Raw genomic sequence first — 27010 nt, forward strand, 5'->3', positions numbered from 1 at the left:
GATCCTACCAGAACAGCCTCCACAGGGACTCCACAGGACATCATCAAAGGAACAAAATTAACACCATTGTAGGATCTGCTCCCTTCTCCACAATACATTAGAAGACTAGATTTAGATTAGATCTCTGTGAATGCTTGGATACAATTCAACACTTTTAAATAGGGGGAAAAAAAAGTTTCAAAATTAGATGCTGATAAATTATTGAACAGCAATTAAACAGTGAGTGTCTTTTGGGCTGTCTGTAATTTCTCCTAGTTTTCAGTCTGATGTCCACAGTGCTACATGTTGGAAAGCACAGGAAATTTTGCATAAATTTGATCACTCACATAGGCAGTTATACTTTGAAAACAATATTTTTCACAAGAATTACCAATGAAATAATGTTTTAGGACACAATTGAATTTGAAATAGGTAATGTTTTGAATAGATTTTTAGGTTTTATTGAAATCTTACATGAACAAGAAATTGGAAATACAATCACATCAAGGAACAAATTGCCACGGCTTTGACGTTTTAAGCCAAACAAATTTTGTAGGGCAGATTTTCAAAAAGGTGTGAAGTTATAACAATTTAAAAACACAGTTAACCTACTTCTAGGAATGCAAAACATACAATCATGTTATTTTCAATACAAGAAAACTTAATTTGTTGTAATTTCTTAAAACTACTAAGACAAAGCACTAGCTTTTACTTTTATGTACAGCATACTCCTATGTAGTCTATCCCAAATCCAAAAAAAAAAAAAAAAAAAAAAAAAAAAAAAAAAAAGAGAAAAGAAAAAAAGAAACTGTCCAAAACCAGAGGTTCTGCAAAATCATGATTGAACAGTGTGCCATTCCTGCTTTTAAACTGCTAAAATGAAGCCTAAAATGATAAAAGCACTGAAACCCCATATGGAGTTCAGGAATTCTGCAAGCCCAGTAATGTCCAAGTGCATTTATGAAAAAAAGAAAACTAAGAGACTCGAGTATATACACAATAGAGTGATTCTTCAGCCCAATACAAATGGCAGCCAATCGCTACTGAAGGATGAAACATTAAGCCAATTTTTTTTTTTTGAAAGATGTAGAGCTATAGCCAATTCTATGTTTCCAATATTCTCAATCCCTCCTCACTTGTCTACTTCCACTGTTGCCCATAAGTATCCTGATAAAATTCCTGGTTGTCATTATTGTAACCATAGTTACCGGCATAGTCACCACCTTGCTGGAGCGGCTGCTGAGCGATGGGTTGGGAGCCCCAATTCTGCTGGTTGTTGGTCTGACGGCGCTTGGAATCAGGTTGGTTGTACCCATCTGCCTTTCTCTTGCCTCCTACGTTGCCCCCACGGTTGCCCCTGGCTCCACGAGCACCGCGTCCTCTCTGCTGCTGCGCAGGGCCCCCTCTCCCCCCCCTGGCTCCTCTCGGCGGTCCCATGGGTGCCCCCCTCTGTGAGTAGCCAGCTCTACCTCTTGGTGGTGGTGCTCCCCGCCCCCTAGGTGGTGGAGGGGCACCTCTCCCACCCCTTCCTCCTCCTCCTCTTCCTCTTATAGCATAGCCATCATCATAGCCGTAATAGGGATCTTCATAGCCACCACGGTAGTCATGATAGTCATAACCATAGTAATCATCATAATAATCTTCATAGCCATAGTAATCTGGGGGATAGCCATATCCACCTCTCCCTCCACGGCCTCGGCCTCTAATAGGAGGTGGCATGCGAGGTGGAGGGTAGTAATAATAGTCTTCATACCTAGTAAGAAAAAGAAACACAGAATTATTTATCTCCAAAAGCAACCCAAAATAAAGTATACATTTGCCCTTTGATTAACAATGCACAACACAGAGAAAAGTTAAGTCAAGTCATTCAGGTTCTTCTAAACCAGCCCCTGTTTCACAGCACAACTTCACTCTGCAGCATTACCACAGTGCAAGGGTGACACTCACGCAGTGCTCCGAGAGGCCTGTCTGGCAGCCTGACGTTCTTTCCTTTTCTTATCCGGTGGCTTTGCTAACACTATTTCAATTTCTTCCCCTTCTATCTCTTTCCCATTCATTTCATTCATAGCCTGTACAAAAATTAAAAGAAAAATAACTAAATTTTTTTTCCATTCAAAAGGAAACTAAAACTTACTGCAAGAAACCAGAGGGTTGGGCTGCTCCAGGCTGAGCTGTGCAATGTGCTTTGCTTTGTGCTACATAAACAGAATGATACACATCACTTTTTCAAGTCCCACTTTATCCACCAGTTACAGGGAAGCAGTATTTTTTAAAAAAATATGTTCTTTTATCGTAAGGTAAAAAAGAGGATCAAAACATATTAAGCATTATTTTTAAAAAGTCAGACATAACACCATCAGTTTTTGTGTTCCTGTATCTCCTAGAAACCTTTCAGAAATACACAAGTTCTCACTACTCATACTGACATAAGCACTCACTGCACTTACAAGCCTGGTAGAACACGTGCACACAAGAGAAAGAATTGTTACATTTGGGTTTTCCAGGTAGCTGAATGTGAGTCAAGTGACTGAGAAAATCAAGTAGTTCTGAGGACACATACTTGAGGAGAGAAAACCAAAAAAGGTTACTAAAACTTGGTGATCTCATCAGGCAAGGCCCGAATCCTCCAGAAAATTAATGTGCAATTTTTTGCTATCAAAAGCACCCACAAAGAGAACTTAATACAAATAGATGAAGAGTACAATTAAGACTACACCCCCCAGTTCCTTACTTGGAGTTACCTGCTTTGCATGAAACATTTTTGATTATTAATATTTGTATTAGTGAAGACATTAGGTGTCTGTACAGCTACATGCCTCAAAAGCATTAGAAATTATGGCAATGTATTTCCAAGAAGGTATGAAAATCAGTAGACACTAGAATCAACGAGCCAGTTTCATGCGTTCCACACATAAATACCATAACAATCTCACTGAAAGCCAAAACACGCCCATACATAAAAATATCTCACGAAGTTCATAAGCCAATTTAGTGGCTATGAAGCAGTCACATGGGCTATATGTGGTAGTTTCTAGCTTGAGATGAGCATTAGTGATGCATCTGATCTGTCTTTTTCTCAACTGCTACAAGTTTCCAGTTGCTGAAAGCTAACAGAGCATTTAGTAGGTAGCTGTACTGGGAAAGGGATGGATAGTGTTTACAGACATACTACAGAAAACCACGTCCAGAGGTGTTGCTGACTTACCCTTTGTTTCAACAATTTCTTGTCCTCCCTCGGACATGGTCTAAACTTATCCAAACCAACCTCGGTAAATATGAGTGATACTCATCCTAAAGCCATACTCAAGAGTATTCTAAAACCTAATCTCACGCACAATAAAATCCTAAGAAATTAAATGGCTATAAAATCATTAATAAGATTGAGTACAGAGCCTTTGAACTGTCCATGTAGCCACATACACCACATACAATATATCTGCTTCAAGACTCCCAAATGCAAGAACGTTTCCTACTCTCCTTCTTCCCCCTATGAATCATGGATTTAAAAAACAGGAGTAATTTTTACAGAATTCAATACACTGAAGCACAGACAGCAGATATTAATGACCTTCTCAACAGCTCATGGACACAAAGAGAACTTTGAAGCTTACAATAATGATCTTCAATATTTAAGGAGTCATCGAGAAGAAACCTTGAGTATACGTAGTTAAGAACAGGTAATGCATTAAGAGTTGCCAACACCATTCTCCTCTCCTTCACAAAGCATTTTTTAATTACCTCCCACTTTCTATTTGATACTTTTGTCACTCCAAAACTACACACGGCCTTTAAATAGGGGTCTTTGAGAGACAACTGATACCTTCTGCCAGTGTTTCCTCAGAAAAATTGTCTAGGTAGATCTTTTTTTTTCCTCTTCTCTAGACTCTCCTGCATTGCTCTACACCTCTTTTCCAGTCTACTTGTTAACTTGCTACAGTTTTGTCCTTTCAAGTTTCACATCCTCCTAGCTACTGAAATCATAGGAACAAAATTATTAGCGTTAAAATTCTCACAATGGGAATCTTATTAAATGGGCTCTACAGTTTGTCTTATGGAGGTATTTACTATAAATAAATTTCTTAAAACCATTCATACAAAATAAAGTACTCTCATCAACTTAGCTAGGAAAGAATAGTCAACCTACCTTCACTGCTGCACCTCTGTCCTCAAAATGAACAAAAGCATAATCCTTCAACTTCTTTACTCTTTCCAGCTTTCCAAATTCAGAAAAGGATTTCTCTAGAATTTCTTCTGTCACAGTAGTGGCCAAGTTTCTTACAAATAAAACTTTTACCTGGTGAAAAAATGAGAACAAAGCTGTAATATTTAAAAGTCAAACCTCAAAGAAAACTACCAACTAGTAAGATATTACTCCCTTTTTTGCTGCATTAAGAAATTTGGGTAACTTTACTAATTCTGTATCTGTTGTTTTGTTTTGTTTTTTTTTAAAAAGTGCCTTGTAGTTACCTGTGTGAAGTTTCTACAACTCCTCTCCTTCCACAGTTCCCTTCCATAACCAGAATATCCAACTTTGATTTCGTGCTTCTGGGATGCTACAAATCCCAGCAAAATTTTAGTAACAGACCTCAAGGACAGCAAAGAGTTACCCCAAATCACTGGGATAAAGTGCACATCATTCCCCATGCTGAACTTCACCTTCATCTCACTCTGGAAAATAGTTTTACACAATACCTACCTCGTACTGATTATAGCTAAAGCAGAAAATGCACAGCTTGACGTGTCAATCCAGCAGGATAACCCTGCATACTACTAGTTTATATGTTAACAGTGGTTAGTAACAGCACGTTTCCAACGTCTTCCAACGGCAACTCATCTGCAGTGCTCCGACCACACCATTTGCATAGCTTACTGTGAAAACGCCCTCTAACAGATTTTTGTGCCTCAAAACTAGCCTTGCTCAGCTGGAACAAATCTTTGTCACTACGGCATAAAGAAATTCCTCACAAAGCACAAGAGCATCCAGCAAAGTCTTTACTAACCTTTGCCATGACTTCTGGATCAGGTTCCTCTACTGGATCAGCCCACTCCACTGTAACAACATTTCCCCAGACTTTTACTTTCCCACTCATCAGGCGTCGGCGAGCTTGTGCTGCTGACTTGTGATCCTCATATTCCAAGAAGCAGAATCCTCGATTCTTCTTTTTATCATCAGGTTGATGATACAAAATTACATCCACCAAACCCTCTGAAAAACAGATCTTTAGTACTGAGCTTCAAAAGGAAAGGAAAAATCTAGAATCTACTCTAAAATGCCTTCACTTGTGTTTTGTAATTTATTTGGATTTTACACCTGAAAGGGGGTGGGAGCACAAAAAAAGCAAAACAAATAGCAGATATCCATCCAATTTACGCAGAAACAGGTCACCTAGCAAGTGAAGTTGTCCAGAACAAACTTACCTCACAATTAGGCTCTGTAAAACATCAACCTCAGCAACTCACACTGTTTAAGTTTTCTATATTTTAAAAATCATTTTTACATCTTTGAAAGGCAGCCAGCACTAACACATGACCTCTCCCCTGCCTCCTGGGGAACCCAGAAGGAACATCTTCCACATATCTCCAAAAAGAGGAGAGAGAACTAAATGAATATTCACCTTCTGTTTTCACCACTTCCCTGAAGTACTTATAAATAGCAACCCTAAAAAATAAGCAGGAGGTTAAAGCTCTCCTACAGGAACAAGAGCAAGTGACTCAATCTCTTATCTAAGGCAGAAGCACCCTTTCAGTGATGAGCTGACTTCTCTTCTTCCTACTTGCTGCACATACTGGAGAATGCTGAAAAACTGGGACAAAAATTAGTCTGTCATTAACTATTGCTGTAATAATATTCCCTCTAAACCAATTCAGTATTCCCTCCTCCCCTTCACTGTTCAGGAATACATTTGTTTCAGGCTCCCCAAAAAACTTCATGTTGACAGCAGAACGTCCTGTAGATCCAGTAACAAACACAGAGCCTTCAACAGAAGGCTAGATCAGGTAACAGAATTGGGACCTATTGTTTTTTTCTGAGTTCATTTGTGCTGTTTTTTCTGAGTCCCTTTGAGCTGTTTCCATCTCTAATTGTAAAGTTACATCATCATTCATTTAACAATCACTAGAACAAACACAAGTCCCTTTAGAGTCCACCTTAAGATATAATACATATGTAAAATTTCTAACAAAATCAAATTTGGAATCCAACTTGAAAATAGTTTAAATGATACCTGAACACATCCATCAAACAACTAGACCCACAAAACAGAGACTGAATGGTATTCTGGGACTCATTAAGTCTTACCTGTGACTTTACCAAACTCTTCCAGTATGTTTTCCTTAGTTTTGTTCTTTGGAATTGACCCAACAAATAACCTGTTGTTTGCCACGGAGATGCATACTCCAAGGTGCTTTCCAGGACGGATTTCATAGTTGTCACACTGAAAAAACAAAGCCATTGATTTGCTTTATGCACAATACTATGCATAAAAATATCCCCAAATCATAAAATCAGGTATTTTCTTCATCATGTACTACTTTTACACATAGCACGTTTAATTGGCATTGCAAGAGAATTCCTAGAACAGCTGTTTTTGTGTTGGCATTCACTTGGAAGAACAGTGCCAAGCTTAGGATTTCCACAAACTTCAGAAGTCCTGTTGAATGGAAAGCTACAAAAAAACTGCAGTAAAAGGAACAACATGGGACATACACAAATTGCATGGCATAAATTTATTCACCTACTGTTTATCTCAGACTTGAAAGATCTTTCTAGCAACTGGTTACTGGTTCCTCTGCTGTCAGTCAACTGCTGCTGCTGTTATCAGTAAGCAAATACATGGCATTAAAGATACTGTGAGTTCTTCCTCTTTCCTTGGACAGCTTTGAACACTGAGAAGGTTTGCCGAGACAATCAACAGTCTAAATCAGTCTGTGACCTGGCTTCTACCCCATCCCCAAAAGCAGGCATGTTTTTGACTTTGTACATGATAAGATTAAAAAATTTTACTGTCAAGATTTAAAACTTCCATTAAAAAAACAATTTAGCCCACTGCTTCATGCCTGCACCCACAGTTGGATTACTCTGAACACCAAGACTCCCAATAGGTCTTTAAAGGTACAAGAATTCAGCCTTAAAAAAAAAAAATTCAAGATAGACAGTTTTGGGGGTTTTTTTGTCAGAATTTTCAAACACAGCAGAAGAGAATGGATATTTCATCATCAGCCAGCTTCTGAAAATCTCATGCAATTCTTTAAAAGCAGGTTTTTAGTCATTCTAACCCTAGCTGAGACATAGCCCTACAAATGACAGCAATACCTTCAGGAATACTCTTCATATTCAGGAAGAACTAGAAAAATGTTAAGGTACCACAGACTATCAAACAAGATCACCTCAAGGAAGACAAAAGCATTTCAGAATTTTGCTTCACATACTAAAGTGATTCCTAACACAGTAAAACTTTTTGTTCTGGTGCCATGAACTTATTAACCTTAATCTGCTTTTCACATTGTATCTTATGCAAAGCCATTTTGCTTACAGTTAATCCCATTCCCACTGGTGCCCTGCAAACATAAGGAGAAGGCCCACATGGTTTTAACCGCTTTTAAGTTTTTCCAGGTTTCAGGTTTCCCTGCCCCCACCAACTTAACTAAGGTGTTCAGATTTTACCCCTCTTCCTCATCCCTCATTCAGGATCAGCTGAATTCCACTAAGGCAAGTGAGATTAGACATTTCACCTGTTTTGGTTCAAAGTACACACAGTATTTCACAGCCACATCCAAAATCTTTGGAGATAACACCCTGATCTACCCAATTCTACATCTTCCTCTCAGGGAGAGGCAAGGCCCCTGTCAGACTGCTGTCTCTCCCTTTAACCCCCTAAGGATTGCTCCATGTCCCTTCCCAAACTGCCTAGGTGCATGCCTGTCAGCTTTCAAGCAGTGAGCAGACTGCATGACTGCCACTGGAAAGAACAAAAGGCCACTGTGAACAACCAAAGGAACTAATTCAGAGACCTCCTCCATGGCAGCAGCAGCTAAACAAGGCATCTCCAATTAGCTCTTCAGAGCAGAAAGGGTGATGAAACTTAAAACACACTGAAGCTTAAAAAATGTATTTTCCAGCTGGAATCAAGTAGGCTCCTAACAATCAGCTAAGTACTCTGACAGGCTGCAGTAAGGTACAGCAGATACGTCTTCTAAGGTAAGTATCTGTACTTACTAGATGAAATCAGGAGGCAATTTTTAAGAAAGTAAAATTTTGAGCCTGTCAATAGATGCTTTAAAGACTTCATTATTTAAGAAATTACCAACATGTTGGCTGTTTACTTCATCTTGACCTGTCTGGAAGTAAGTTAACTCACCAGTTTGACTGCTTCTTGCGCTGCATCTTTACTACAAAAGGTAATGAAAGCGTAACCTCTGTTTTGACCAGAAAGAGGATCCATCATGAGACGCAGATCCCAAATTGGACCAGCTTTCTCAAAGAGTGGTACCAATTCATCTTCATAAAGGTCTCGGGGAATTTTACCAACAAAAACCTAAAAAGGAAGAGGACACCTGAAATAAAGCTTTTTCAGAAATACAAGCTTCTTTTTAATGCTTGAAAATTCCTAGGAAAGGAAGAACAATGCAGATAAACCAGCAGAGCAGAAACATTGCACTCATCACTGCAGCCTTCACAGCAGCCAATGTTATTGTATGTCCCAAGTCTTCTAACCCTCCTGCCGTTTGTACAAGGTTTTACACACAGAAAACCTGGGTTTGTTATTTATATTGAAGAGGTTGTGAATTTCCCCTGCTGAAGAGATAAATGGTTCTTACCTGGTTTTAATTTTGGCAGTTAAACACTAAGACCTTACAGACTATCTAGTTGGGTATCATATGTTAAAGCAGGCCAAGCACTTCCTTGCTGTTGCAGTATTTTCAATTCACTCTGTAAATTAATCCTCCTTAGAAAGCTACAGAGATGGAAAAATAATTTAATAATAATAATAATTTCCTTTTAATTGCTTGATGCACATTTTCCACTTTTAATATATACTGTAGTCTTGTTTCTCATATGTATTTGTTGCAGCTTCCACCAACTGAATGTTTAGCATTTATTTAAGCAAACCTGTGAGTTCGTGTGGTTTTGTTCCTTACAATTAACTTGGGATAATTTTTGTTAAGGAGTTAATCTCTTTAGCTGAGGTCTCACTAGAAAGATCCCCCCCAGTTGTTTAATCACTGTAGCTCTCCTCTGAATTCTCAAAACCTCTTCCATGTTAATACAAACAAAACATTCCAAACACCCATTAAAATCAAAATACATTTATTTTAACTTCAAACATTTTTTGTAGTAAAAAAAGCCATAAGTCAACGCTTTCTTTCTCAGTAACGCCTTGCCATAATTGCATCTCGCACTGAAGGCATAGCAGAATTTCAGAACTAAGGACATTCAGCATGCCCATGTAGGCACCAATATAACAAACCCATGAGGAGAATATGACTAATCTGAAAAACACGGAACAAGGTAGAACTTCTGGATGTTTCATGTTATGCAGATATTCCTGAAATTCAGTTTCCAGAACATTTCTAAAAAGCTTAGCCTCTCAGTTAACTGTGAATGTTGACTGAACATTACTTATTGGGGAGAAAAGAAAGGAACTGATTTTATCACACTAACTGAAAGTTTAATGGCAGAGCCAAAAGATTTTCCCCGCTATCTCCCTAGAAAGCTTAAGGTATTCCTCTAGATAGGTACTTACATTGTCATTACTTCTAGAACACTTAATTCTAACTCATTTGCAGCTTTTAAAGACAAAACCTGATACCATCAGGGAAACACACAAGAACTACAACTTGCTCCTAAGTCAGTGAAACTGTCAACTGAACTTGCTACAAACTCCAACTGGTTTTAAAAAGTCCACATTAAATTCTTTGGTTCAGATGCAGCTGTTTCCAGCACAAACCAAAGGCGACTCACCAAAACAGAACATTTAAGGAAAAGAAAAAAATCTTAATCCAAATACAAAGTCCATTTTGTCAGCAAGTTACCAAAAATTTACCATCCTGAAAGCTTCTGTGTTCTACTTTCTCTGCAGCCTCTTTGGCTCACTCTCTACAAACTTTTAGACCTGGCAATTTCACAAGACTGTGACTACAGTTCAGTTCAGGAAATACACTCTAGAAGCTAGTATGAGAAACAGAATTCAGGATTTAACTTGGAAGATATTCGCATCTGACCTACATCCTATAGTAACTTCCATTTATAAAGTAAGAACTAGGTAACTGTGGGAGAAATTCACATGTAGGGGAATTTGCTTTGAGCCTGTATACTTAGTATGTACAAGAACTACAAGAACAATACTAAACACTAGGTGAACATCTTCCATGGGTCAGAAGAAACATCTGCAATAGGGTTTTTTTTTAGATATGTCGATAGCTTGATTAAAGTTCTGAAATACCAAAGAACGCAGTATCAGATGTCTTGTTTCATTTTTCACTTCTACATGAATACTGTGGAAAAACTCTGGAAACAGGCATTATTAACGAAACAATAAAAGAGATCTTGTCTCAGAAGGATGCAATTGCATTTCTTCTGGGTTCTTCTTGTAATCACTGACCATTAGACTGACTTTTTCCAGTTTTGCTTCCTCAAGGACTTGTACAAAGTACTCCATTTTACCTCTTCTTTATTACCATTTTAGAAGACTGAAGTTTTCTTAGTTAAGGCTTTTTGTAATTAATTTCAGTTTCCTGAACAATTTTACAAAGCATTACTGAGGGGCGCAATCCACTACTGCACTCCAGATGATGTGTCCTTCAGTTATTTCAACAAAACTGAGCCTCTGCTGTTGTCAATGCAAGCTAACAGAAGTGTACTGCAGCGTTCAACAAATTCTTTCAACAGTCCTCTTCATATACTTTGCAGTCAATTTTTCCTAAATATCAGATTTAACTGCTATTTAACATAGGCTGCACAACTGCTTCATCTTATCCAAATCTACAAGTCTTCCTTTAAAAGAAAAATAACAGAAGTGGACAAAATCCTAGCACAGTACACAAACCTTTGAACCTCCCATTCCTGCAGTACAGAAGCGACATTCCATTTGTTTACTAAAATCAGCTTTGTCCACTTCAACTCCTGAATTTAGTATACCACTGCTTCTACGTTAGTTCTTAAGAGTACCAAATTCTTCCCATTCCGTTTATTGTGGATAAAGCAGTTTAAATCTCCCCAACACTTCTAGTAACATTTTCCAGACTGCAGGTTAGCCTTACGACCCTTACTTGATTTTTTTGTTACAAATTCTGACCCTGCATCCACAGAGAGCAAACATAATACCAACTTACTGTTCACAGAGCTAAAATTCTGGACTTGATAATGACATTCAAAGATGTTTACCACATACTTACCCAGTAAATCTCAACTCTGAAAAGGACATGTGGGAACTCCTCCATTTTGTATAGTCTACACTCTTACACAGATAGCTAAGCTTAAACATCATCTTAGCAATTATGGGCAAATAATCTATTTACAGAATTTTCAAAATTTTAGTTCACATCACTGAAAAATACTGAAACAGAAGTCTCTCAAAACTTTAGGAGTAGAACATACTTTATCTGGATACCCCTCAATAAAACTGAAACCAACCCATCACTCATGACAGATGACTGTTAGCTGCATGTACTAAACATGTCTTCATGTTAGCTGCACTGTGATAATTTTGACAAGTACCCTCCCCTGTTCCTATTGTTGTGGGGTAAAGGGCTGGCATTTCAGTTACCACTGAAGCCTCCTGTTCTTCAAATCAGGGCTTAAACAGTATTATATTTGCTTACACCAAAAGGTGACGGAGGGAAATCAAGTACCACATTGGTCACCTCCCTCATTTCTGGTGTAACTAGTCTGGACAGGCCATATGTATGTTGAGGGGGAGGGAGCTTCCCTCCTCTAAATGAAAAAGACAAAAATTTCATGTATACATATATACACACACACACATATATTTATATACACACATATAGACATAAATATAAATCACGGCAGTTTGGTTGGACACTAGGAAGAATTTTTTCACAGAAGGGGTGAATATACATTGGAACAAGCTGCCCAGGGAGGTGCTGGAGTCACCATCCCTGGAGGTGTTTACGGATAGACTAGACATGGCATTCAGTCCCATGGTCTAGTTGACAAGGTGGTGTTCAGTCACAGATTAGACTTGATCTCAGAGGTCTTTTCCAACCTTAATTATTCAGTTATTCTGTGAAATAAGGATCCTTTAATTTTCCTGAATTTAACAACTAAAAGCTCCTCAGTTGGTAGACTGAAGATCAGGAGTGAAAAATACTGTATTTCAAACTGCTTCGCAAATATAGCTCAACCTCATTAAATAATTAAATATTCCCCATAAACAGACAGCGTTTACCACTTGGTATTATTCAAGTGAAACACAGAATGCTTGTCTTGCTTGCATGGAAACTTCATCATACCTGACTAGTAAGTACACTTACAACCAAATTTCCTTTTTTCCTTATACACTTAAACTCCTCCTTGCTGTCACTGAATTTAATGAAGCACTTGTAACACTGTCTTCTATTATGACTGCACTTAATTTCAAATGTTACTGAAATGGTTCTGTAGATGTTATCTATGCATCCTCCAATGCTGCTGAAGAACTGATTTATTTAAACCACAGTAAGACTACTTTACGTAGTTTTGTATAAAAAATTTGAATTTAAGAATACAAAAGAATTCTTTTTTCAGCATTGCTCGCATATACACTTTAGTGAAATGATTGTTCTGATTTTGGCTGAAATAGAGGTAATTTTTCCTCAGTAGCTAGTACAGGGCTGTGTTTTAGAGTCAGTAGGACAATAATGCTGATGACATGCTGATGTTTTGATTGTTGCTGAGTAGTGTGTACCCTAAGTCAAGGACTTTTCTGGGGTCTCATGCTCTGCCAGTGAGGAAGTGCACAAAAAGCTGGGAGGAAACATGCTGGGACAGCTGACTCAAACTGGCCAGAGGGATATTCCACACCACAGATCATGCCCCATATGGAAATTGGGGGAGCTACTCAGAAGTGGGGGCCACTTGCAGCTCAGGGACAGCCTGGGCATCAGTCAGCAGATAGTGAGCAACTGTGCTGTGAATCACTTGTTTTTCTTGGGTTTTCTACTCTCTCTTTTCCTTTATTACTATTATATTTTACTTTGTTTTGACTATTAACTGTTATTATCTCAACTCACAACTTCTACTTTTTTCTTTTTCTGATTCTTCTCCCCATCCCACAGGGTTGAGGGGGAGTGAGCAAGCAGCTGTGTGATGCTTGGTTGCCAGCTGGGGTTAAACCATGACTATGACAAACCTTAGTTACCATAGAGCACACAGACCTAAGGAGAGCTTGAGAAGGTACACACATCAGTTATTACCTTTCAGTTCAAGGATTCATTCTGATTATTTACCACCACCACTAAATTAATTTTCCTTCATGGAATATGAACATTCCCTTTAGAAATCATCCTTACTGTGATGCCTCTAACCATCTTCTAGACAATAAACGCAAGAGCTTCAGCATCTCAAAGAATGCAAAACTTATCTATAAACTGAAAGACAGTAAGGAGATTGACCGTTTTCTCAAACCTAGTCTGGTGGTTTATAGAAAAATCTCCAAAAGAACTCCTCTATCAGACGTGCAGCAGTGTGACAGAGTATTCAAAGTGTTGAGCATGTATTACAAAACAATCTGCTAGGGACTAAAACCTTGAAGAATAGGTAAGTGAAGAAATACACAGTTCAAGCATTTTCATAACCAAACCTAAGTTTGCTCACAACTTGCTAGGAAGATGCACAGGTTCAATCATAATCTTCAATTTCCAAATATGCCTACAGCCTAGACTTGGTCCTTTGGAAGGAAAAAAAAATTTTTTTAAAAAAGTCTTTGAAACTCTTCCAACTATCTTTTAACTTTAAAAAGAACAGCAGGTTTAACATGAGGTAAGAAAAAGCAGAGAAACTTTAAGCAGAACAAAGGAGCACTGCACAAGCCTCTCAGGATAAGCAGTTCTCAGTGTGTACAGATGCAAATGACCGAGTGTAATGAAAGAAGGAAACATCCAAACAACTGCTTTTATTCTCATCAATAAACACCCCAAAAAGTAAATAAACACCCCAAAAAGTAAGTATTGACATCACAGGACCTCACTATAAGCAAAACGCCTTACAGTGAAGCAACAAGTCCTTCTGCAAAAGGAATACTCAGCATTATATAACAAATCCTATTGCCATTATTTTCTTCTTTAAAACCTTCTGCACAGCTGTAACTTTGTTTTTATTACAGAATCACATTCCAAAAAAGTCCCACTGTTCTTAAAGCTCATCCACTTTAAAAAAATACATGGGACTGCTTCATCCACCTAATCCTTTCAGCCAAGTGTTCACTGTGCCAGTCTGTTAATGCTCAACATGCTGACCACCGAGAACACAATTTATTAATACTTCAGCTTTATTGCACAATGTAGCTTTAGCTTTCAAGATGTTCACCTACATCCTGAGACCTACAGCTACAATTAACATGCAATGAATTCCACTTTATGTTTTAAAAATTAGTTGGTGTACAAATACTTACAGTAGAAACACCTGATGCACCTTACAGGGAAAGAAGTCTACCTAGTATGCATCTTCAAATCAGTAACAGTAGTTGGGTATTCTCAAGAACCAAATGTTTGCCATTACTGTCACATGACTGACAGCTCTGCATCAACATATCTGAGCTGACACAAGCTACAAGCACTTCAGTATTATTTAAATAAGTTTCAGATACAAAGAATGCACTGTCCCAATCCAAAGGAATACTTTTAAAAATTTGTTTTATCCATAACACTGGAAAAGGAGCATATACACCACTATGTAACTGGAAGTGTTGGAAACGAACGAGAAGTGGTCTTCAAAAGCTTAAGAAAAAAAAAAGAGGAAACAAAAAACAAAACCCCACCCACCTCACTGTGCCCACAATGATCTCATCACTTATGTGCAAACATGCTCTACCTAGGATCCTGTTTAAAATTATCGCTATGCCTCAGAGCTCAACAGCAGGAGCTAAAGTCTACATTTCATAGAGCATACACCAGTTTCAGCAACATGTTCAGCATCTCAGGCTGTCAAACCAAACAGCCTGTCTAAGTCAGTAATCAGTCCTTAAATCCAACAAAATACCAGCAATACATTCATTTGGTAGAAATATCATTTCTAGAACTAGCTGGCTAGAGTCTGCTATAGCTTCTAATGCTGATTCAAGGCAGAAGTACTTCTATTAAGGGAGTTTCCACAAGTTGCTTGTTCTAGCTTCAGGAAACTTAAAAATATAAAGACTTATTCTTCATCATATGAAAGTGCAGCTAAATTTATGGCTTTCCGGTGAACTCCTAAAGAGACAAACCATCACTGGACAATATACTTAGGAGCAGTAGTCAAAGACTTTCAGTCATGAGAGTAGGTCACTGTAGGAAGGGACCTACAGTGATCAGCCAGTCCAATGGCCTGTCCACTTCAGGGCTGACCAAAAGCTAAATCATGTTATTAAACGTACTCTCCAAATGCTCCTAAACCCTGACAGACCTGGGGCATCCACCAGCTCTCTAGGAAGCCTGTTCAATGTCTGACCACCCTCTCAAGTAAAGAGATGCTTCCTTAAGTCAGTGAGACATGGTGCAACTAAGTAACACTTTATACATCACATAATCACCCTGGCAACACCACTAAGTTGGTAAACAACCTCTAAGTCACCTTTCTAAATGCAGAAATGAAAAAAAAAAAAAAAAACAAAAACAACAAAAATCTGAAGCTACATGGCCTCTTTTCAGTGTAGTAGTTGTGATAGTTTCATTATCAGTCCATGCAATCATCAAGGATTTTTTCATATAGATTGAAACAAAAGCAAATAAACAAAACCTTAATTACTACCAATCTCAGCTGTCCTCTTCAAAACTTTTATGTGAGTACCTTTATACAACACCCAAGTCTTTTGTATTTTTAGCACATTATATGAAACAAAGCTAGTGTTGCTTAAATTTCATTTCTTGTAAATAGTCAAATTCCTCAAAGTAACATGTTTACCTACTCATGCATCCATGGTCACTTTTCAAGCGATGGACTATAAATTTTAGGGTGAACCATGAAGTCTGACAATTTAATTTTAAGAAACTTTGCATAGCCTTTCTTAGTATATTCCACCTCTTTTTTCTCCACTTTAACCTATCTTCCTGTCTTTTGCAGAATACTGAGGAGTAAGAAAGACTGATTAAAACACACATAGAAGAATATTTTCCTCTACAATACATTAAATTTGTAATATAGTTTATTTTCAAGTATTTCCTATTTATGAGTTTGCATAAGCATACAAAGCAATTATCAGCTTAGTCTGCATATACCAACCTCAGTTCCAATGCCAGGCTGAACACCAGAATATACAGTATCTGGAGGAGGACCCCCATATTTCCTCTGTCCTGTAGTTACATCCAAAGTGTAACCAGTCCGCTCTAGCAAAGCCTGAAAAAAAAAAAAAAACCCACCAAAAAACCAAAACCTCAGACTACTTGCAAGGGAGAGGGCAGTGGGTTAAAATATACAGAACAAAAAAAGCATTCCAAGATAAGCATTTATTTATCTGCTCCTTCCCACACTTGATAAGGTGTATATGAAGAGACAGAATCTACAAAAACCCCTATCGTTTTGTGGGTTTAAAAAGCTATCATAAACAGCAATATTTGTTTTATATTACAAGGTCACTGGAAAGAACTTGTTTGTCTTTTCCCTTATTTTCCATTCTATATGTCCAGAAGAAGTCCAGAACACCAGACCACTAAGCCAATTCTTAAACAGATACCAAAGTTTTTATAGAGCTTAAATTTTGGCAACTGTGTGATCAGAAAGAGCTGCATTCCCAACAACCCTTGTCTTTAGAATCTCTATCATGCATACATTTCTTTAAAGCCAAGTGTGAATATACTTATCCAGGTGATATTGATACTTTTTAAGTTCATATTCAGTCTATGTACAAGTAATATATCAGCTAGTACAGAAAAACCAGTGTTACCTTAATCTTTGCTTCATCTGGTCCCTTTGTTGATTCCTGTACTTTGCTGCCTTGTTTCTCTCTTTGCCTGTAGGTCTTCATAACTCCACATAAAAATGCACTTTTGTTCTGTAGATACAATTTACAAAATAATTCAATTGTGTGTATGACAAGCCCTGGGAACCCACTGAATCTTACACTTCATACCACGAAGTCACTACTTCAAGTCAATGCAATAAATCAAATGTCAAAAGAATCCTTCAGGAAAATACAATAATTAATTGAACAAACTTGTCAGATTGAGAAAGTCATCAGATTCCAAACAGCATTTTAACCTATTTTCTCAATTGCACGCATTTTTATTATCTGCGAGCTTTTGCTTTGTGCTCAAATACCTACATATTTAAGGAAATTTTTTAAAGACTTGTTATTTGGGTTTGAAATATAAGAATACAGCAACATCAATGAATTTCTAAGTAACAACTCTCCTGCCAGTAGTGCCAGAACACTGTTTATACTTATGTGCTCACGCTCCTGGAGCTCTCACCTTACCTGTACATGCGACAGGTCACTTTCTTTAAACTGCTGTAATACAGAGAGGGCTCCTTCTTCATTAAATTCCCTAAGAGCATCAATTGCTCTTTCATCAAGATCGACATAAGCTACCAACCCTAAAAGTTAAAGATAAAGAAGTTACAGATTTCTATTGAATTTCATACAAACTAAGAACTATGCAGTTTGCTTTTAAAGTCAAAAAGTTACATTCCATAGCAACAGAATTATACATTTAATTATATATTCCTACACAAGTATATGAAAGAATATGAGTACAATGAAAAAGTTAAATTAAAATGTATATACCTAAACACTAACTGATGTGCAAGATTATAGCCCATGTGTAACAATTTTCTAGCATTCAGGAATGCAATCTGCTGCATAAAAGCAGTATTACACACCAGGGTCTGAAACAATGAACTCTGGCTCACTTTTAATAATTTGAATTTTGTTTGTTTATCCCTCATTTTAAGTTCCACACTTCCTTTACTTGAGTTGAGCTGTTCTAGAGTAAACTGACAGGTGAACATTACAGGTATCCTATTGCATGGGAAAAAGGAGCTACCCAACTGATGATCAAACACCTAGGAAGTTCTACCGCACAAAATATTAGGAAGCAAAAATGATTTGTTCACTCTTTCCTCCAGCTTCAAAAAAGCAGGAGTCAGTGGACTTCATGTATATCTTAAACAATGTTTGGAGTTTTTAAACTCATTTTGTTGCTCTATGCAGTTCCAAGAGCCAGAATTCAAAAAGCTATTACTTTGAGCCCTGCTATGTACCCAAAAAAGCTAATGTTAGTTTTACAGGCACAGACTCCCCCAAGAAACATTGGACCAGTTCTGAAGCATTTTCTTTTTAAGGATCTTTACAAGTTATTTTTTTCCTTTTGTAGTGCACTTGCATCAGTTATGGAGTCAGACATATAGACTGAGATTTACACTTTTAAAATCATACATCCAAATTTAGGACAAATACCAAAAACTCCACACACTTTGCAACAGCTTGATCTCCAAAATACACAGATTATTTCACTGCTACTTGATTTTGAAAATGCACAGTAGTGCCAAGCCCAAGGACTACATTTCAGAAGTGATCCTGCATATTGGAAGGGACCTGTATCTTTCATGGAAGACTTCAGCAGATAAAAAAAATTGCTAAACTCAACCCCAAATTTGGCTCAAGTGTCCAAAAGTAGTTTGCTTCAACTAACAAACCCCTGCACAATGCAAAAAACTTCAGTGGCATTAATGAAGTGTGAATAAATCTTTTCAGGTTACTCATGCAGTGGAATTATACTTGGTAGTCAGGTTCTGGGCTGAAAAGCTTTAAAATTCCTTAAGAACTCCTCACAACACAACCTAACTGCAACACATGTTAGAACCCCACGAGTTCCTCTGCCCAGGTATTTATTTACACCTTCTCTCAGACCATCAAGTGCACGTCATCATGACCCACAGCTGAAAAGTGCTTCTCTAAAGCCAATAAAAGCTGGTAAAGGCTTGAAGAAAGCTCACTGTGAATGACTTCCAAAAGACATCACCCACATGAGCCAGTTTCACACTGAGGCTTGATAAGGTATTGGTTTTGAACTGCCTTCATTTGATCAGTGTAATTTTAACTCTTTTCAACAAAAACTGTCATCTTGCCACCCAGGTATTCAAGATCAGCACATAAAGCAGTTCTACTGCTTCTTGTAAATCTGTTCACGGAACACACTCTAAAAAGGAAAAGAAAGCCTCTGTCTATAGGATAAAATAGGGTGGTTATAAAAACAAAATAGGAAAACCTCTGTATATAAAGAAACCTCTTTACAAGTTGCAGAGACCGCTTGCTACCAGCAAGGTATTACTCGAGTTGCTAGATAGCTTAGTCCTCAACTTTGTTAGTGTCACGCTGAACACTTCAGTGTAATAACCAACATGGATTAAACTGTCCACTCGGAACTAGAGAGAACAAAAAATCCACAGGCAGACTCAATTCAAATGTAGTCCCAGGCAAGACAAGCTAGTTGCTTCCCTCACTAAGTCACCTATGCAGCCTTTGAGTGCTTTAGAACCACTGTGACAGTGACAGTAGAAACATAAAAGCAAAATGATGATTTGGATTGAAGAAAAAAAAAAGTACAGTTTAGTATGTGAAAACATACATCTTCATTTGATGTCTAAGAAACTAGTGCTCTGTGCCCTAAAGCAACTAAGATATCACATACAACTCCAAGGATGTGTCAAGTAATTAGTCAATGTCAAACCCAATTTGCCTTTAGGGAAATCAAAGTAGCAAAACATTCAGAGCTACACAGATCAAAAACAATGAATTTTTAAATCTTAATCTATAAAAATTTGAAAATGGTATGTCCTCACTTTCATAACCAATCAGAAACAAGAAATGCATATTATACCTGTCTGAAATATTTCATCAAGTCTCTCTGCCACCTTCTGTGGGAGGCCTGCCTCTATCAGTGTCTTGTAGTGTTCTGTGTGAGTTACACTGGAAGTATCCATTGGTTCTTCCTCTTCTTTTAACTGTACCGCATTACCATTCACCTGATTAGCCATTTTATTATGCTGCTGGAAAAAATTCAGGAGCTATATTACAATAAGCCAGAAATAACTAGTTTGTAGGACAATGCAAGATTTATCTAAACTAATTTGTATACATGCTGCAAAATCACCTGTATCAAGTTTTATTTAATACTTTTTGGATGCAGCTGATCTAAGTTTCAAAAGAAAGTACAACCCTTAAAATTGTGGAAAATGTACATGGAAGAATTTACATAACTTTTAAAAAATTTACTTCATGTACATAACAATATCTAAACTTCATCTACTGATTGTCATTAACTGGTTACCATAGCAGCTAGAATGTACGGGGACACGATAGTAATATCCTTCAGCAAAGACTCAGAAGATCTAGTGTTATTTCCATTTCCCATTCTGCTACTTTTAAAACAATCATTTAAAATGTAGTGAACACATAACCCTGCAGGGTAGCTTAAGGTATAAAAATGTTAATACTTGTTTCTTGTTAATACTTATTTCCACTTTCTTGGCTTGTCGCCATGTCTTCCTTCAAACCCAACATGCTGCACAAGACTAGCCACATGCTTTCTCACGACGCTGTCAGAACTCGAGGACAGAAAGAGAAAAATCGCACTTTGATGCACATTGTCATTTGAAGCTGCAACACAACAGTTTCCATGCTTTCAGTTTCCCTCAAATAGGAGCTGTACAAATCACAGCTACTATTTCAATAATATATACCTTATTGGTTTAAAAGGAAGCCATGACTGCAGCATCTTCAGTTCTTATATTAAAAAAACTACTTGCTTTCAGAATTAACAAGCTGATGTGCACTGAAAATGCACAACTATCTTCTCAGACAACTCCTGTGAGCTTTGCCCAATTCATTAAAGACTCTTTCAATTTCTCAATTAGCCAGCCAGCTAATATTTAGTGCTTTCAAATAAAAAGGCTGACAAGAGACAACTCAACTACCCAGCAGAGAACATTAAGGATGATCAGCTGTTAGGTTCAGAAATGAAACAAGCCTCAGGCTTTAAATGATAGGGCAGAAGTCAATGAGCAGCAGTGAAATGATAACCAGGTAGACAGTGCAGCATGGTTGAAGCAATGCAATTAAGTACTGGAATACAGGTATGAAGATGATTCAAGAAGAGGTTTTTTAAAAAATGCTAAGGCCTCAAGCTATTTACTACGCTGCAAAACAAGTCTCCAAGCATAAGCACACCTCTAACAGTCCTTTGTACACCCAGCCCTTCCAGACTACAGCTCATGAACTGGCTGGAAGATATCCTGTCCTATGAAGATTGAAAGCTAGAGCAAGGGAAGGAAAAAACCCAATCATTTTTCTTCAGACAGCCATGACTTTACTAAAGGTGTCGTATTTTGATGGGCAATTTTAGAGAGATGTAAAGCAGCCTCACACTGTTTCTGTCAGATGTCACTTCTTTAAGCCATTAGCGTGGAAAAGAAAGGAAGTTTCCCGTAGCTACACAGCATATATATATATATATATACACACACACACACACACATTCTGTTACTTGACAAAGAAAAATTACTTTCTAACCCATTCATTTTACTTAAAAGCAACTATAGCCTAATTACAGAAGGAAAAAAAAAAAAAAGCTACCTGAAGCTACAATAATGCTTACCAACCCTTACAGGTAGTAACTATCAAAACACTAATGAACATAAATTTTCTGTAGGTAACAAATATCATGCTACGTGTCTGCTTGCCAGATAGCCTCAGCAAGATCTCAAATTTGAAACAGTGCAGGGCAGAGGGGGTTTAATTACACCGAAAATGCTTTGCTCAACCCCTCTTCTCAAAAACTCACAAGCTGAGACACTTAAAAAAAAAAATAAAGAGGAGGGCATTTTTGATTTCACCTTTCTACTGCCTTATATAATAATTTCATTACACATATACTGTCTTCTCTGTACACACACACACAAAAAAAAAAAAGCCAAACAAACCACAACTGAGAGGCTACAGCAACACATAAATACAGAAAATTTACTTGGTGCAATTACTAGGACCTTCTGAACTACAGGGGTTTATGACGACAATCAAGGACAGTTTTTTGTTAATCCAGAGTAGCTTCCAAGTGTCACATACCCAAAAGTTTTAACACTTTTTTCAGTGTTGCCTATAACTGAACAAAAGGTTGATAAGCTATGCTTTGCCCAGACAGAAACACCTCCTCTAGAGTACAGTGACTCAAACTTCTGACAGGCAAGATTCACAGCACAAAAAGATATCAGCCTTCACCACAAGCATACACCAGTGTGGGGAGCAATATCTAACCCCTACGAATCAGATTACTACACAGCACCACAGCTCAAATGCTGCTTTAAGTAGGCTTTTAGGCAATTTAAATTAATACTCAGCTTTGTAATTCATGAGCTGTATGGTTTATTTTTGCTTAAGAATTAGTATCTTCATAAAGAACTAAAGTCAAATGCAATGCATGTTCAGTTTGGGTGTTCAAATTTTAGCTACTTCCTGTCACACAAACTTAATTTAAAAGGTTTTCCTAAAGAAATATACCGTAGAAAATTCTGAAGTGACACAGATGCCAAAATATTCAGGTACCAAGAGCATCCAGAAGACATACATTTCTTTTCACAGTTATAGCAACAGATCCTCTAATGGCTTATTCAGTTTGGCCTGAAATCTGAGATTAAATTGACTTTTCTTCCTCAGAAATCACCAACAAGCAAAAATGCATCTCTTACAATACTGAATCTTCACTCTGAGTTCAGCAGAGATATGTGGGTGAAAGTCATAGCTGAAAAAGACTATTTAGCTCTCCCTCTAGGTAACATCAGCTAGTTGTAGCTAACGAGAAAAATATTTTTAACTAAATTTTATCTAGTATGTAAAACACACAATGATTACTTTAACATTTTTATTCTGCTCTAAAAAATATTAAAAGCATGTTAAAGAGGAGTGATATCTCTGTTTGCATGCACAGTGTGTCCATGTGACTCAGCCTATGACAGACCAGGCCACGCAGAAGAGCACCCGCATACACTCAGTTTTTCATCTGCATTAAGTTAGATATTAAAGTATCTAGAAAAGAGGGAGACTGGTTGAATTGGAAAGACTTCAAGGGTGGATTATAAGTAAAGAATTATGTATATAAGTACACATGGGATACATATTTGCTTTTAAAACATGCAGAAATGGATGAATTTAAAACAGTGTACACAAAACCATGCTTACCAAATGAGCAGAAGTAATAAGTAGACATCGGGGACAATTTTACCTAGGCAAGAAGAATTCTCACTGGCACCCAAAGCGTTACCTAGCCTCACCAACTGTGCATATGGGGAAGGGTCTTGTTTCAAATTTCACACTGTTGTTGCAAACAGTGCTTTTCTGAAGACCATAAGTACTTCATGATATAAAACATGTTTTTAGCTGTTCACTATCTTTCATCCAAAATTCCTGCATCTCGAGAGTAATTTATAAAATTACTAGTCCCTTTTTTAAGCTCTCATATGAGAAGCAGGAAGTTAAAACTACAGGTGCTTCCAGTGTTTTGTAATGCAAATGGCTCATTCAGTTATTTTTCTGGAAAACAGAAAATTAACAGAGATCTGATCCTGACAGTGTATGGCATCTTGAAAAGAGATACCTGGTCACAGCCTCAATCTGACAATCACTGGTTAAACAGCCATGATGCTACTATTCCCTTTATCTTATACCATGACTCTAACAGAGGTTGCCACCTACAGACTATCTAAGTATAACTCCATCCAATTAATTATAAATTCAGTCTAGTTAACTCAAAACATGCTTAGGAACAGCTTAAATGAGAAGGAACAAAAAATATCTGGCAAAAGGAGAACATCTAAACCTACCATAACCAACTTCACAGTGATTATACACCAATACTGTTTTTGGGCTCCTGCTGAAAACTTAGTTTCATGCAGGAATGGAACTTGTTTAGCTCAGGTGCACAGGAAACCAACTAATGCATACATAAAAACTCTGCACCAAAGTAATTCCACTTGCTTATGTTACTACTCCTAACCAATATATTATCTGTGTCAAGCAGTTAAGTTAAACCAATATATTATCTGTGTCAAGCAGTTAAGTTAAACCATGTTAAAAATAACACTGAAGGAAGTTGGGGGGGCATTTGTTTGTTTTTGTTATTTTAGTTGACCACAAGAAAATAAGTGCAGTCCCTACAGTTATGCCTCACACTGCAAGAGGGTTCTTGTCAAGCCAGGAAGATAAACATACAAGTGGGGAGAAGGTAAGAACTCACATTTAAAGACTGAAATGAGGTTTTATTAAAACTTTACTTGTTCAGAAACATTTCTGTACATGAAGGCATGTACAAAAGGGCAGGCCCTTTATTCTGTAGATGAAGGCATTATAGTAATTTCTTTTGTACCATAGCTTATTCAATCACAGAAAGTACATTTTAATAGCCTGATTATGATATGCAAAACTTAACTACGATATGCTAAGTGTTTCCTAGCACGAATTACAAGAAACCTTACATTGAAGCCATCACAACCTGAAGACCTTTACGCAGTAGCCAGGATTTCTCGCTACCTGTAAGCCAAAATGCAGCTAGCACCCTCACCTCTCCAGCTCAGCCTTGCTCACTCCACAGCCCCTTAAGAAATAAAAATCTGAGAACCTCCAGTATGATGCTAAGCAAGGGACCAGCACAGCCCACAGAAAAACAAACTCTGCTTCAGTACCCACACAACTACGATTGGGAGATGACTTTAACACAGCAGGTTAGCAATGTGCCCATCAGTGCCATTAAAAAACAACGATTGCACCAATAGCTCCTACGTTTTGCTAACCTAAACCATAAAGTATGGCCATGCTCACTTCTCAATGGAGTTGGCAAATCATACCTCATCTGGTTGTCTGGGTTGTACTAAACACCACTCCTGATACGCCAGTTCCAAGCAACACTTCAACAAAAATGAGCTTTGTTCTCAAGAATTTATCCTCAAAGAATTTTGCAGATGTCTGTCTAACAAAGCAGGGAGTTTTCGGGTTTTTGATTGAACTAGGAACTTGAGCGTTAACAGGAGACTCAAGTATTATTTCAATAGTGTTCACCTAGACAGAAAAACTAGAGGTAAGGACACGTAATGCTTGTGGGGAATACAATTTCAAGGATGCAAAATTATCAAGCAGATACTGCTTGTTCACAAACACTACATTTTGCATAGGTTACAAAAAGTTTACACCACGAGATGCAAAATTCTGGTTAGATTACTTTTACAAGAAAAAAAAAAAAACAACAAAAAACTGTGTTAAAGTGTAGTCTCAAAGGAAAAAAGCAACCAATCAAAAAACCAAAGCACCAGCTTCATGAGCATTAATGTCCTTTGCAGCACGAAGTGCCGGTGGGATCCTTCAGAGCCATATACATGGGAAAGGGAACCCAACACACTGTTTCAAAAAGAGTAGTCCAGCACAGCTTATGTACTTAAGTAGCATATTCAAATACTGACAGGTAACAAGGCTACTCAGACCGAGTAAATAAAGTCTTATTTTTAAAGTATATGCAATAACGATGCATTTAAGCAAAACTCTTCAAGACTTAGTAGAGGCTTTTGACAAAAGTTAATTTAAGAAAAACTAAGTCTTAACAACAAAACCCTAGAGAGTTTCTCCTTTAAGTACTTGACAAGCGTCATTCTCACAATGGAAGTACGAAGCGCAGATCCGAGCGCTACGGGTGGGTGCAGCTGTCCCTCCCGGCTCTACCGCATTATGCGCTACCTAAGATCTAAGGGCGCGCTGCGACAGCGACGCATTTGCTGCTGAGAGCGTTCTTCTGTGCCCGCGGGCAGAGCGGACCCGGCACAGCCACAGCCACCGGGGCTGGTGCGGCTTTAAAGAGCCCGGAGGGCCGAGGAGGGACCGAGCAGGGACCGACCCGACCCACAGCACGGGAAAGGCGCGTCCCGGCCGCCCATCACATGCAACCCTGATCCGCACGGCTGGGCGGAGCAGGCCGCCCCCCCACCCCCACCCGCCGGGCCCGCCCCCAGCCCCTCCCCAGCACGACTCCCGCGCCCGCGCCCGCCCGCTTAGCCCGCGGAGCGGCCGCGCAATGGCCCCCGCCCCGCTCCGCTCCGCCGCGCCAGCGCCCTGGGCCTGTCCCCGCCCGCGCCGGGCCTACCCGCAGCCCACGCTTCCCGTCCCCTCGCGGGGCCCATGCAGGAGGGCTCGGCGCGGCCGCGGAGCGCCCCCGCCCCGTGGGGCGGCCCCAGCACTCACCGGAGCGGGGCCGACGCGGCGCAGCTCGGGCCCAAGCAGCGACGGCAAATGGCGCGCGCTCCTCCTTCTCCTCATGGACGGCGGCGCGACCCCGGCAGCACGCGGGGTTTCCCGGAACTGTTTCCAGGGACCGCTGCTTCGCCCACTCAGGAACCCGCGCTCTGGACGGGCAGCCGGCGGCACCAATGAGGCGCGAGAGGCGGGACGCGCCATTCCTCCCGGCGGCCAATGAGAGGGAGGCGCCGTAACCAATCACAGAGCGCTTTCCACCCGGCGCGCCGGTAGGGCCGGACTGGGGGCATTTAAAGGGGCAGCGCCTCTCGCGGCCCGAACAAAGGGAGCGTGTGGGGCTGTTTCACTCGGCTCCGCCCGGTGCGCCCGGGGCGGGGCCTTTGTTGAGGGGGCGAAGCCGGGGTCGAAGCCGAAGCCGGGGTCGAAGCCGAAGCTGAGGCTCCGCCGGGCATTGGTTCCCGCGCTGCGCCCAGGACCCCGCACGCAGCTCTGTCTGCCCGTGGTCGCGCTTTCCGAGCCGTGCCTCGTGCGAGCCTCCGGACCGGGTCTGGCCGCGTTGCCCTGCAGGCACGAGGCAAGGAGGAGAAGCTATGCGACTGCAGGAGCTGCGGGTT

General features: G+C 39.2%; 1 protein-coding gene across 3 annotated transcripts; it reads right to left on the reverse strand.

Annotated features, from left to right (window-relative positions):
* Nucleotides 1-401: 401 nt before the first annotated feature.
* On the reverse strand, nucleotides 402-26491 carry HNRNPR (heterogeneous nuclear ribonucleoprotein R). Of its 3 annotated transcripts, none has more exons than XM_082296553.1 (11): nucleotides 26385-26491; nucleotides 19990-20158; nucleotides 17586-17704; nucleotides 17055-17162; nucleotides 16394-16507; nucleotides 8337-8513; nucleotides 6278-6413; nucleotides 4980-5185; nucleotides 4124-4273; nucleotides 1927-2048; nucleotides 402-1732 (listed from the first exon to the last, which is right to left on the reverse strand). In XM_082296553.1, the coding sequence occupies exons 1-11, from the start codon at nucleotides 26457-26459 to the stop codon at nucleotides 1120-1122; spliced, it is 1989 nt and encodes a 662-aa protein (XP_082152679.1). In that variant the 5' UTR covers nucleotides 26460-26491; the 3' UTR covers nucleotides 402-1119. The 3 variants fall into 3 exon arrangements, with proteins under 3 accessions (XP_082152679.1, XP_082152680.1, XP_082152681.1); XM_082296554.1 differs by having other exon boundaries at nucleotides 19990-20155; nucleotides 26385-26488; XM_082296555.1 differs by lacking the exon at nucleotides 19990-20158.
* Between the last annotated feature and the right edge of the window lie 519 nt (nucleotides 26492-27010).

This window comes from Coloeus monedula (genome assembly GCF_965178545.1).
Source record: "Coloeus monedula genome assembly, chromosome: 24".
In the NCBI taxonomy this organism is placed as follows: domain Eukaryota; kingdom Metazoa; phylum Chordata; class Aves; order Passeriformes; family Corvidae; genus Coloeus; species Coloeus monedula.